We start from the raw sequence: 13037 nt of genomic DNA, 5'->3' as shown, positions 1-13037 counted from the left end.
TCCACCATGAATTGGTCCAAACTGGGGTTTTTAGAGGCTCCCTCCACCATGAATTTGCCCAAACTGGGCTGTTTAGAGGCTCCCTCCACCATGAATTGGTCCAAATTGGGGTTTTTAGAGGCTCCCTCCACCATGAATTGGTCCAAACTGGGGTTTTTAGAGGCTCCCTCCACCATGAATTTGCCCAAACTGGGCTGTTTAGAGGCTCCCTCCAGCATGAATTGGTCCAAACTGGGGTTTTTAGAGGCTCCCTCCACCATGAATTGGTCCAAACTGGGGTTTTTAGAGGCTCCCTCCACCATGAATTGGTCCAAACTGGGGTTTTTAGAGGCTCCCTCCACCATGAATTGGTCCAAACTGGGCTGGTTAGAGGCTCCCTCCACCATGAATTTGCCCAAACTGGGCTGTTTAGAGGCTCCCTCCACCATGAATTGGTCCAAACGGGGGTTTTTAGAGGCTCCCTCCACCATGAATTTGCCCAAACTGGGCTGGTTAGAGGCTCCCTCCACCATGAATTTGCCCAAACTGGGCTGTTTAGAGGCTCCCTCCACCATGAATTGGTCCAAACTGGGCTGTTTAGAGGCTCCCTCCACCATGAATTGGTCCAAACTGGGTTTTTTAGAGGCTCCCTCCACCATGAATTGGTCCAAACTGGGGTTTTTAGAGGCTCCCTCCACCATGAATTGGTCCAAACTGGGGTTTTTAGAGGCTCCCTCCACCATGAATTGGTCCAAACTGGGGTGTTTAGAGGCTCCCTCCACCATGAATTTGCCCAAACTCTGCTGGTTAGAGGCTCCCTCCACCATGAATTGGTCCAAACTGGGCTGGTTAGAGGCTCCCTCCACCATGAATTGGTCCAAACTGGGTTTTTTAGAGGCTCCCTCCACCATGAATTGGTCCAAACTGGGGTTTTTAGAGGCTCCCTCCACCATGAATTGGTCCAAACTGGGGTTTTTAGAGGCTCCCTCCACCATGAATTGGTCCAAACTGGGGTTTTTAGAGGCTCCCTCCACCATGAATTTGCCCAAACTGGGCTGTTTAGAGGCTCCCTCCACCATGAATTGGTCCAAACTGGGTTTTTTAGAGGCTCCCTCCACCATGAATTGGTCCAAACTGGGGTTTTTAGAGGCTCCCTCCACCATGAATTGGTCCAAACTGGGGTTTTTAGAGGCTCCCTCCACCATGAATTTGCCCAAACTGGGCTGTTTAGAGGCTCCCTCCACCATGAATTGGTCCAAATTGGGGTTTTTAGAGGCTCCCTCCACCATGAATTGGTCCAAACTGGGGTTTTTAGAGGCTCCCTCCACCATGAATTTGCCCAAACTGGGCTGTTTAGAGGCTCCCTCCAGCATGAATTGGTCCAAACTGGGGTTTTTAGAGGCTCCCTCCACCATGAATTGGTCCAAACTGGGGTTTTTAGAGGCTCCCTCCACCATGAATTGGTCCAAACTGGGGTTTTTAGAGGCTCCCTCCACCATGAATTGGTCCAAACTGGGCTGGTTAGAGGCTCCCTCCACCATGAATTTGCCCAAACTGGGCTGTTTAGAGGCTCCCTCCACCATGAATTGGTCCAAACGGGGGTTTTTAGAGGCTCCCTCCACCATGAATTTGCCCAAACTGGGCTGGTTAGAGGCTCCCTCCACCATGAATTTGCCCAAACTGGGCTGTTTAGAGGCTCCCTCCACCATGAATTGGTCCAAACTGGGCTGTTTAGAGGCTCCCTCCACCATGAATTGGTCCAAACTGGGTTTTTTAGAGGCTCCCTCCACCATGAATTGGTCCAAACTGGGGTTTTTAGAGGCTCCCTCCACCATGAATTGGTCCAAACTGGGGTGTTTAGAGGCTCCCTCCACCATGAATTTGCCCAAACTGGGCTGTTTAGAGGCTCCCTCCACCATGAATTTGCCCAAACTGGGCTGGTTAGAGGCTCCCTCCACCATGAATTGGTCCAAACTGGGGTTTTTAGAGGCTCCCTCCACCATGAATTGGTCCAAACTTGGCTGTTTAGAGGCTCCCTCCACCATTAATTGGTCCAAACTGGGCTGGTTAGAGGCTCCCTCCACCATGAATTGGTCCAAACTGGGTTTTTTAGAGGCTCCCTCCACCATGAATTTGCCCAAACTGGGCTGTTTAGAGGCTCCCTCCACCATGAATTGGTCCAAACTGGGGTGGTTAGAGGCTCCCTCCACCATTAATTGGTCCAAACTGGGCTGGTTAGAGGCTCCCTCCACCATTAATTGGTCCAAACTGGGCTGGTTAGAGGCTCCCTCCACCATGAATTTGCCCAAACTGGGCTGGTTAGAGGCTCCCTCCACCATGAATTGGTCCAAACTGGGTTTTTTAGAGGCTCCCTCCACCATGAATTTGCCCAAACTGGGCTGGTTAGAGGCTCCCTCCACCATGAATTGGTCCAAACTGGGGTTTTTAGAGGCTCCCTCCACCATGAATTTGCCCAAACTCTGCTGGTTAGAGGCTCAATCCACCCTGATTTTCAAAACAAATGTTGGTGCCAACCTCAACTTACTACAAGGGCCAAATTCACTGCTGGTGACAAGCTCTCCTCACTGCAAGTGCCAAATACACATGTTTCAAGGTGTTTTCCTACTGTCAGAGAGGTGGTATTGAGTGTGTAAAGTGTGTAGTTGTTAGGCTGTGATGTTGGGGTAATAGAGGGTCTTTGGTGTGTTAGATGCCCCCAGACATGCTTCCCCTGCTGTCCCAGTGTCATTCCAGAGGTGTTGGTATCATTTCCTGGGGTGTCATAGTGGACTTGGTGACCCTCCAGACACGGATTTGGGTTTCCCCCTTAACGAGTATTTGTTCCCCATAGACTATAATGGGGTTCGAAACCCGTTCGAACACACGAACAGTGAGCGGCTGTTCGATTCGAATTTCGAACCTCGAACATTTTAGTGTTCGCTCATCTCTAGTTAAGATAATAAAAAATGGAATTTGACAATTGTATTAAAGGACATAATTATCAGACACCTTCAGGGCAAATCAATTGGATTAATTGCCGGGCCCTAATTCAGGGTTATTCATCATGTTCTGACAACCTAAGGTTTGCTAAACATCTGAATAATCTGTTTACATGCATGACAGGGTTTGTGTGTACCTGCATGCCCGGCTCCTGACTCACTTATGAGTCACTATACACACTACAGTGATACACAGCAAAACACCATTTCACAATCTCTGCTTTATATCTGTTTCTGGGAAAGCTGGGTAACACCAAATAGGATCATCACATTTTCTGGAGATTTTGGCACTCCAGGATTCCTTGTTAAATTCTCCCCATTGTTTTGGGTTCCTGCGCAGTTTACTCTTGCAGTGGCGCCCTGCCCCCTGCTTGGTTTCCGCTTTTTTTGTTGATGGAGCTGTGTCTATATGGTCAGGTGTCATGGTCACTGATGGGGGGCAGTCAGCAAACTCTAATGATACATGGTGGGGCAAATTCACAAAAAATCTACAATTTAAATTAAAAAAAAAGTTGCTAATTTTTGTTTTGTGACTTTATTTTAATGCCAGTTGTGACTTGGAGAGGAATAGGCTGAAGGAGTACAGCAGACATGACCCCGGATTTCAGGGCGCTGGGTGCAATAGCATCCACCAGATTAGGTTTACAAAGCCATTAAATCGATGGCCTAATATATAGAGGACTCTGTGTTTTACTTGGAAATTGGAGATGCATTAAAAAAAAAGCGCCACCTACAGCTCACATAGGTCCAGTGCACACACATAATATACAATAGATGACCTGTAGGTACACAGCTAGGCCCCATGTAACACGAGATACATGTGCTTTACCTATGTGATTGACATAAGCTACGAAAAGTAGTACAGGCTTACGGGGGGGGGGGGGGATATACACACATATATGGAAAAGCAGGTTTACTAAAGGATGTATACAATTACGTGAGGGGGAAGGGGTCATGAAGAATCACAGGTACAGAAATTAAGAAGTTACATAGTAACTCGCAGGGATGGGGAACAAAAAAAATCTGCATGAATGTCTCACTGGAGAAACTTATACGCATACATATTATTAAAAAAAAAAAAGGTTTTTAAAAAAAAAAATTTGAGCAATTATTTACTTTTTACTCATTTACACTGGCCTTGTCACTTTAAGAAAAAATGGAGGAGGGCTTGGATGAAGGGGGAATGGACTCCACAGCTCAGGAAATGTACACCAGGTATTGGGCTAGATTTTAGGGTTAGTTCACACGGGGAGCGTTCATGCGGATTTTGGGGAGCCGCGTCACTCTCTGGTCAAAACCCGCCTGCCACGACTGTCGCGGATTCCTACAATCGCAGCTTCCCCCTCCAGAGTAGGCTCAGATGAATGGGCCGACTCCAGAGGTTGCTGCCACCAGGCGGATGCCGCGGCTTGATGAGCGGCAGAATCCGCCAGAAGAAAGGGCAGGCTGCTTCTTTTTCCGTGAGCCGCAACATGCCACTCATGGAAAAAAGTAGCCTGGCGGTCTCCATAGACCACCATTGTGAGGGGGCGGATTATCACATGGATTACACGCCATAATCCGCCCCCTCTGTGCCCGTGTGAACTAGGCCTAAAGGGATGTTCTGCTGCAAGTGAGCCAATAAACATTAACCATACTCAAGTCAACTTACATTTTGCAGATTTTCCTACTTTCCTGTGGCCTTTGCTTTTGTCACTTGGTTTGCTATCCTGGGCTTCGGATGTGGAAGGCTTTCTTCTCTGCCTCAGCTCTTCTCCTTGTGAACCTTGAAGCAAAAGAAATGTCACTTTCATCAGTTTAACAAAGCATGCATTGATGGGTATTTGGCCATAGTGATGTAGGTAACTCTAGCTATACTGGGGTGACCGGCTCGCTCAGTCCAGCGCTGCCTGCAGATCCTGTTCACAAGGACCCTGGGGACAGTGAAGAGTATACATGGACACATTATAGATCCCTTCATATAAAGAGTATCTGTCATCTACCACAATGCTGTTACACCTTTTCTTAGAGATATACATTGAGCTGTTTCTCTGTTATTCGTCCTGGAAATGTAGGAATAAATTAAAACCTGGATGTTAGCATTCCCCTAGTCAGTAGTATGTGCCATAGACTGGTCAGTGTCAGACTGTGTAATGGTACACCCTACTGATAAGAGGACTGATAACCTTCAGTTGTTATAGTATACAGTTCCAAGAGGAATGGCAGAACACTCTCCAGATACTCAACAATTCTTATGGAGTTTATGGGGAATGCAAGTATTTACTAAAACAGACATTAGGTGAGCCAATGGGTCCAAATGAAAGAACTAATACAGTTATCTTTAGGTAAAACCTATTCCAGTTTAAAGACAAGTTCAGACAAGGCAGAAATTTTATGCTGCAGCGTGCCTTGAAAATCAACAGGGATTTTTTTTCTTGTATGTATCTACTCATTTACATGGCAGGTGAAGGTTTTTTCACAGCTGAATGCACATCCATGGGTAATACATTTTCAAGGATCTCTCATGGACTTAAAGGGGTTGTGCAGGATGTACATATTTGATGAAGGAGGCAGGGGAAGGTCTGTTTTAAAGAACAAAAACAAAAAAACCCCAACATACTCACCTGTCCCTGGTGCTCTGGTGTCTCCCACCATGGTCCTGTCCTACTGTCTTCTTCTGACAGAAGTCTTTGCCTCAAGTGACCACTGAGGCCTAAGGAAAGGACACGGGACATCACAGGTGCCCACGTATATGAGTGACATCCTGATTCCTTACTTCAGCAGTCACATGTGGGAAGTACGCCCACTGAAACTATCCCTGGGAGCAGCAGGACTAGATTATGGTAGGAGACACCGGAGCCCTGGGGATAGGCAAATATGAGGTTTTTATTTTTGTTTTTTAACTCCTTCCTTAACCCTCTTGATTAAAGAGGACCCTTCATGGTTTGGGGCACAGGCAGTTCTATATACTGATGGAAAGCCGGCAGTGCGCTGAATTCAGCGCACTATCGGCTTTCCTGATAGTAAAGAGCTTTCGGTCCTGGTACCGTAGCTCTTTACAGTCAGAAGGGTGTTGCTGACAGTCTGTCAGGTACGTCCTTCTCCACAGCAGCGCCAATAGCACTGTACAGTGTGAGCGGGGAGGAATTCCTCCCCGCTCACAGTATACTGCGATAGTTGCTGCTGTGGAGAAGGACGTACCTGACTGACTGTCAGGAACGCCCTTCTGACTGTAAAGAGCTACGGTACCAGGACCGAAAGCTCTTTACCCAGGGCACAGATCGGGAAAGCCGACAGTGCGCTGAATTCAGTGCACTGTCAGCTTTCCAGCAGTATATAGAACTGCCTGTGCCCCGGACCATGAAAGGTCCTCTTTAAATCTGTATATCCCGGATAACCCCTTTAACGGTCCGATATATGACAAGTTCTTTGACGGATCGGGCACATGGATCATTAAAAAAACCCAACAAAATACGGTTGTGTGAATTGATGCATTGTTTTCTCTGAGGAAGCCCCGTCGTGTGAATAAGCAATACAAATGACTGATCTTGCCCTGTACTGTAGATTTTCAGTGATTTCACCTCTTCTAAACATACCAAAAAAATACATATACTTTTATTACAGAAATATTATCTCCTTTCTGTAAACCAGCAGCACAACCACAAAACGTACCAGCGATGTCACTACTTCCTATAGATGTGCAGGGCTGGGTTTACACATTGCGTAGAATAAAAGAAAATCTCATAGAAACAGATGTAGACAAGAGTCTATGATAACACCTCATACTGCATCCAAACTCCCATGTGTGATTCCCAATGCGGTTCTTGTTCTGTATGCGAATTTTCGTCAACCAGCCTTTCTGATCCCAAATTCACAGAGGTGTGGATTGGGGCATCTACACCAGAAAACTGGCATGGAGGGGCGATATTGAGCTGCACGTTTGGTCTTGTACTAAAGCCCTGGAATGACAGATTCTCCCTCAATGTGTCTAAGGCCTAGTTCATATCTGTGTTCAGGTTTCCGTTCGAGGAGTCCGCATTAAAAAGCAGTTACCTTCAGGAAACCCACAGACCCCATAGACCAGGGGCGGGCAATTAATTTTCCCATGGGGCCACATGAGAAATTTTAACGGTTCTAGAGGGCCATGCGCACCGCGGCAAATTTAGCTCCACCCACTTCTCTGCTGACTCCGCCCATTCTCAATCATTTTTCCATGTCCCCCACAAAGTAGAATCCTCCTACAATCACCCTAACATTATCCCCCCCACCCCCACATTATAACGTTTCCCTCCAAATGTCCCACAGTATTAAGTCCCTCTGCTGGTGCCCCAGTATAAACTAGCAGAAACTAGAGGGGACATTAAACTGGGGCAGCTGGAGGGGGACATTAAACTTGGGGCAACTAGAGGCAGACATGTCCCCCTCCAGCTACCCCCCCCCCCACCATGGTTTAATATCCTTCTTCAGCTGCCCCAGTTTAATGTCACCCTCCATCTGTCCCCTAGTTTAATGTCCCCCCCATGTGCATTCAGTTTCCCCCTCTTGCTCACACATGCTGTCTCTTCTCTCTTCATGCTCACACATGCTGTCTCTTCTCTCTTCATGCTCTCACATGCTGTCTCTTCTCTCTTCATGCTCTCACATGCTGTCTCTTCTCTCTTCATGCTCTCACATGCTGTCTCTTCTCTCTTCATGCTCTCACATGCTGTCTCTTCTCTCTTCATGCTCACACATGCTGTCTCTTCTCTCTTCATGCTCTCACATGCTGTCTCTTCTCTCTTCATGCTCTCACATGCTGTCTCTTCTCTCTTCATGCTCTCACATGCTGTCTCTTCTCTCTTCATGCTCACACATGCTGTCTCTTCTCTCTTCATGCTCTCACATGCTGTCTCTTCTCTCTTCATGCTCACACATGCTGTCTCTTCTCTCTTCATGCTCACACATGCTGTCTCTTCTCTCTTCATGCTCTCACATGCTGTCTCTTCTCTCTTCATGCTCTCACATGCTGTCTCTTCTCTCTTCATGCTCACACATGCTGTCTCTTCTCTCTTCATGCTCTCACATGCTGTCTCTTCTCTCTTCATGCTCTCACATGCTGTCTCTTCTCTCTTCATGCTCTCACATGCTGTCTCTTCTCTCTTCATGCTCACACATGCTGTCTCTTCTCTCTTCATGCTCTCACATGCTGTCTCTTCTCTCTTCATGCTCTCACATGCTGTCTCTTCTCTCTTCATGCTCACACATGCTGTCTCTTCTCTCTTCATGCTCTCACATGCTGTCTCTTCTCTCTTCATGCTCTCACATGCTGTCTCTTCTCTCTTCATGCTCTCACATGCTGTCTCTTCTCTCTTCATGCTCACACATGCTGTCTCTTCTCTCTTCATGCTCACACATGCTGTCTCTTCTCTCTTCATGCTCACACATGCTGTCTCTTCTCTCTTCATGCTCACACATGCTGTCTCTTCTCTCTTCATGCTCACACATGCTGTCTCTTCTCTCTTCATGCTCACACATGCTGTCTCTTCTCTCTTCATGCTCTCACATGCTGTCTCTTCTCTCTTCATGCTCTCACATGCTGTCTCTTCTCTCTTCATGCTCACACATGCTGTCTCTTCTCTCTTCATGCTCACACATGCTGTCTCTTCTCTCTTCGTGCTCTCACATGCTGTCTCTTCTCTCTTCATGCTCTCACATGCTGTCTCTTCTCTCTTCATGCTCTCACATGCTGTCTCTTCTCTCTTCATGCTCACACATGCTGTCTCTTCTCTGTACAGCAGTCTCCATTGCCGGCAGCTTACAGAGAGCACACAGTCCCGTGAGGCTCCGCCCACTAACGAGTCATAGCCTATCCTGGTGATAGGCTGTGATGACATCATCACAGGTCCTCCCTCTATCATTCAGCAGCCCCCATTGCCAGCAGCCTGGTGAAATCATCACAGGTCCTTGAAGAATCTTACAGTAGCTATGTGGGCCGCATAGAAGCAGTCAGAGGGCCGGATGTGGCCCACGGGCCGCACATTGCCCACGTCTGCCATAGACTATACTGGGGTCCATGTGGTTTCCACAGGAAACACACGGAGAGAAAAGTGCTGCTTGCAGGACTTTTCTCTCCACGTTTCGTGCGGAAACCAAGCAGAAACCACACAGATCCCATTATAGTCTAAGAGGTCAGCGGGTTTCCTGAAAGTAACCGCTTTTTAATGCGTATAGGTTTCCGTTCGGGGTTTCCCAAGCAGACTTCCCGAACGAAAACCCGAAAGCAGATGTGAACTGGGCCTAAAACTATACTGAGCTCTACTGTGACATCTGAATGTGATTTTTTTGGTATGTGTGACGAAAAACAGGACAGGGATTCAGGATACCCCACATAACACAGAAACATAGGGACTCAGGACTAGAGATGAGCGAGTACTGTTCGGATCAGCCGATCCGAACAGCACGCTCGCATAGAAACGAATGGACGTAGCCGGCACACGGGGGGTTAAGCGGCCGGCCGCCATCAAAGCGGAAGTACCAGGTGCATCCATTCATTTCTATGGAGCGTGCTGTTCGGATCGGCTGATCCGAACAGTACTCGCTTATCTCTACTCAGGACCCAGGCAAGCCCCTTGAACACAGCTCTACCCTGCACCCAAATATGACTGTACAGAGAAAGAAACTGAAATCATACACCCGAGTATATAATAACATCCCGTCATGGTGGTTAGACCACAAGGGTTATATAATATTTATATACCAGCCTGCCCTCACCTTCATCCTCCATTGTAATACTCTCTCAGAAGTTCTTAAGCAGCCCAGTCGATGAACGCCCTGCAGACCTACGTCAATGTCCTGCCTACGGACCACAGCATTAGCAGACAATGGCTGGAGGACACAGTAGTAAATCTGCCACGATCAGTCCTTGCAGACCTGAAATAATGAGAAATTACACATATTATATACATGTATCTCACATAAATAATCTATATGTATATAATAACATGGATTTGTGTGCAGAAAAAAACCCTGCAGTGTTTATAGTAACAGCAAAGTGGTCGAGAAATTTCATTCAAACATGGCGGAACAAATCTGCACAGAATAAGTGAGAACATTAACCTGCGGTGCAAATTTTCAATGTACAACATGTCAATTATATTCTGCAGATTTGTCGCACTTCTGCAGGATTTTTGCAATAAAACCATCACCATTGGTAACGTTATTTTCTGCTGCTAAGAATCTGCAGTGTTTCAGTCCCGTAGGATCGTCCTGTACCCTGTATCTACTACACATCAACTTATGCTGGAGATCTTCACTGCGGATTTCATTGATGCATAAGGTGAAATCTGCAGAAGTAACGGATGAGATCTGAAGAAAAAAGAACAACAACAAAAAGATATACAATTTGGTGCTGGTTCCCTTTCCGCAGATCTGTTGCAGATATTCCATGGTGGGAAATTTGCAGCATATCCGTCCAGTTGTGAAAGCCTGTTGTGTGAACAGATACTAAAGGTGACAGCGGGCCCCTGTGCAGATGGAAAGGGTGAATTTATGGGGTTGTCTTATTTTACTTACGTTACTACGCCTGGACTTCGGGGTTCCAATTTGGTTCCAACCTCTGGTCAGGCGACTTGAACTGTCCCCTGGGTTGCTCCCCCTCCCCCTTTTCCCAGCTAGTTACCTCTACCATGGAGGCCGGCTTTACCAGTACAATGATCTATTCTTCCAGCTCCCATCATACAAGTAACTACCTGTGAAAATGAGAGATTAGACGCAGCGACCCTGGGGTTGATTCTGATCACATGACCCGAGGATGGACCCGGTCTGCAACCCCCAGGTCCTGCATGCTAAAAAAGGAAAATAAAACTTTCTGGACAATCCCTATAGGACTACCCCTGTTACCCAGCTTTCCCAGAGACCTAAACGGGCGATATAACTATACACATATGCTATTGTAATGGCCGAAACTATAAAACATCTGATGAAGTCGGCGAAGAGAAGAACTCAAGGACATAAAATGTCAAAATGATATCGACAACAGGAACAAAAGTGCAAAGTCAGAAGATAAAACAGTAACTAAATGTCCACCCCTGGTGTAATAGGAGAGGGGACAAAACACAGGTCCGTAAAATCAGCTGTGAACAGTCACCTCCCCCTACTCTAAAGTCACAACAATACACAGGCTGCAATGTCACCCAAACACTGGAGCTGCAGCTGCCAGAGCCCTGGGAACAAAGGGGTTAACCCCCCTCCAGCACTGCAGCGCCCCCCTCAGGTCCCCCGTTACCAGCTGCAGGTCCTGATCCGTCTGCTGCCGCTGGGCGCACAGTGTGAACAGTGCAGGGCAGCCTTCATTCACAGCAAGGGAAAGCAGGAAGTAGGCGCGCTCAATCCATCACCGACTCCGCGATCAGAGCGCTCATTCTGAAAAGTGGCGAGCGGGGATCGGCTAGAAGGGCTGCCCGCCGAGTCTCAGCGGTGCTGCTGCTGTGTGAGGGGACGGGGGGTCGTGTGTGGCAGGGATATGGTCACTATAGCGGAGACTGCGCCCCCTCTGGTCAGGCAGCGTCCCCTCTGGTCAGGCTGTGCTCCCTCTGGTCAGGCTGCGTCCCCTCCGGTCAGGCTGCGTCCCCTCCGGTCAGGCTGCGTCCCCTCCGGTCAGGCTGCGTCCCCTCCGGTCAGGCTGCGCCCCCTCCGGTCAGGCAGCGTCCCCTCCGGTCAGGCTGTGCTCCCTCTGGTCAGGCTGTGCTCCCTCTGGTCAGGCTGTGCTCCCTCTGGTCAGGCTGCTCCCGCTCTGGTCAGTCTGCGTCCCCTCTGGTCAGGCTGCGTCCCCTCTGGTCAGGCTGGGTCCCCTCTGGTCAGGCTGCGCTCCCTCCGGTCAGGCTGCGTCCCCTCCGGTCAGGCTGCGTCCCCTCCGGTCAGGCTGCGCTCCCTCCGGTCAGGCTGCGCTCCCTCCGGTCAGGCTGCGCTCCCTCTGGTCAGGCTGCGCTCCCTCTGGTCAGGCTGCGCTCCCTCTGGTCAGTCTGCGTCCCCTCTGGTCAGTCTGCGTCCCCTCTGGTCAGGCTGCGCTCCCTCTGGTCAGGCTGCGCTCCCTCTGGTCAGGCTGCGCTCCCTCTGGTCAGGCTGCGCTCCCTCTGGTCAGGCTGCGCTCCCTCTGGTCAGGCTGCGCTCCCTCTGGTCAGGCTGCGCTCCCTCTGGTCAGGCTGCGCTCCCTCTGGTCAGGCTGCGCTCCCTCTGGTCAGGCTGCGCTCCCTCTGGTCAGGCTGCGCTCCCTCTGGTCAGGCTGCGCTCCCTCTGGTCAGGCTGCGCTCCCTCTGGTCAGGCTGCGCTCCCTCTGGTCAGGCTGTGCTCCCTCTGGTCAGGCTGCTCCCGCTCTGGTCAGTCTGCGTCCCCTCTGGTCAGGCTGGGTCCCCTCTGGTCAGGCTGTGCTCCCTCCGATCAGGCTGCGTCCCCTCCGATCAGGCTGCGTCCCCTCCGATCAGGCTGCGTCCCCTCCGATCAGGCTGCGTCCCCTCCGATCAGGCTGCGTCCCCTCCGATCAGGCTGCGTCCCCTCCGGTCAGGCTGCGCCCCCTCCGGTCAGGCTGCGCCCCCTCCGGTCAGGCAGCGTCCCCTCCGGTCAGGCAGCGTCCCCTCTGGTCAGGCTGTGCTCCCCCTCTGGTCAGGCTGCGTTCCCTCTGGTCAGGCTGCGCCCCCTCTGGTCAGGCTGCGCCCCCTCTGGTCAGGCTGCGTTCCCTCTGGTCAGGCTGCGCCCCCTCTGGTCAGGCTGCGCCCCCTCTGGTCAGGCTGCGCCCCCTCTGGTCAGGCTGTAACCCCTCTGGTCAGGCTGTAACCTCTCTGGTCAGGCTGCGTCCCCTCTGGTCAGGCAGCGACCCCTCTGGTCAGGCTATGTCCCCCTCTGCTCAGGCTGTGTTCCCTCTGGTCAGGCTGCGCCCCCTCTGGTCAGGCTGCTCCCCCTCTGGTCAGGCTGCTCCCCCTCTGGTCAGGCTGGGTCCCCTCTGGTCAGGCTGCGCTCCCTCTGGTCAGGCTGTGCTCCCTCTGGTCAGGCTGTGTCCCGTCTGGTCAGGCTGCTCCCCCTCTGGTCAGGCTGCTCCCCCTCTGGTCA

The 13037-nt window shown here is 50.1% G+C and overlaps 1 protein-coding gene across 2 annotated transcripts in view; it reads right to left on the bottom strand.

Moving 5' to 3' along the window:
- The window catches only part of DPY19L4 (dpy-19 like 4), a 149504-nt gene extending 138197 nt beyond the window's left edge, over window positions 1-11307 (bottom strand). For both annotated transcript variants that reach the window (XR_012715436.1, XM_075270250.1), the window contains exons 1-3: window positions 11221-11307; window positions 9708-9866; window positions 4630-4743 (exon numbers count right to left, since the gene is read on the bottom strand). Coding sequence is in view for 1 of the 2 variants with exons in the window: in XM_075270250.1 (XP_075126351.1) it covers window positions 4630-4743; window positions 9708-9720 (127 nt within the window). In the remaining variant the exon portion in view is untranslated. The remainder of the gene's footprint in view (window positions 1-4629; window positions 4744-9707; window positions 9867-11220) is intronic.
- Between the last annotated feature and the right edge of the window lie 1730 nt (window positions 11308-13037).

The sequence above is a fragment of the Leptodactylus fuscus genome, chromosome 4, assembly GCF_031893055.1.
Source record: "Leptodactylus fuscus isolate aLepFus1 chromosome 4, aLepFus1.hap2, whole genome shotgun sequence".
NCBI classification, from domain to species: Eukaryota; Metazoa; Chordata; class Amphibia; order Anura; family Leptodactylidae; genus Leptodactylus; species Leptodactylus fuscus.
Note: the sequence above shows the minus strand (reverse complement) of the source record. Positions and strands in the feature narration are given on the sequence as shown.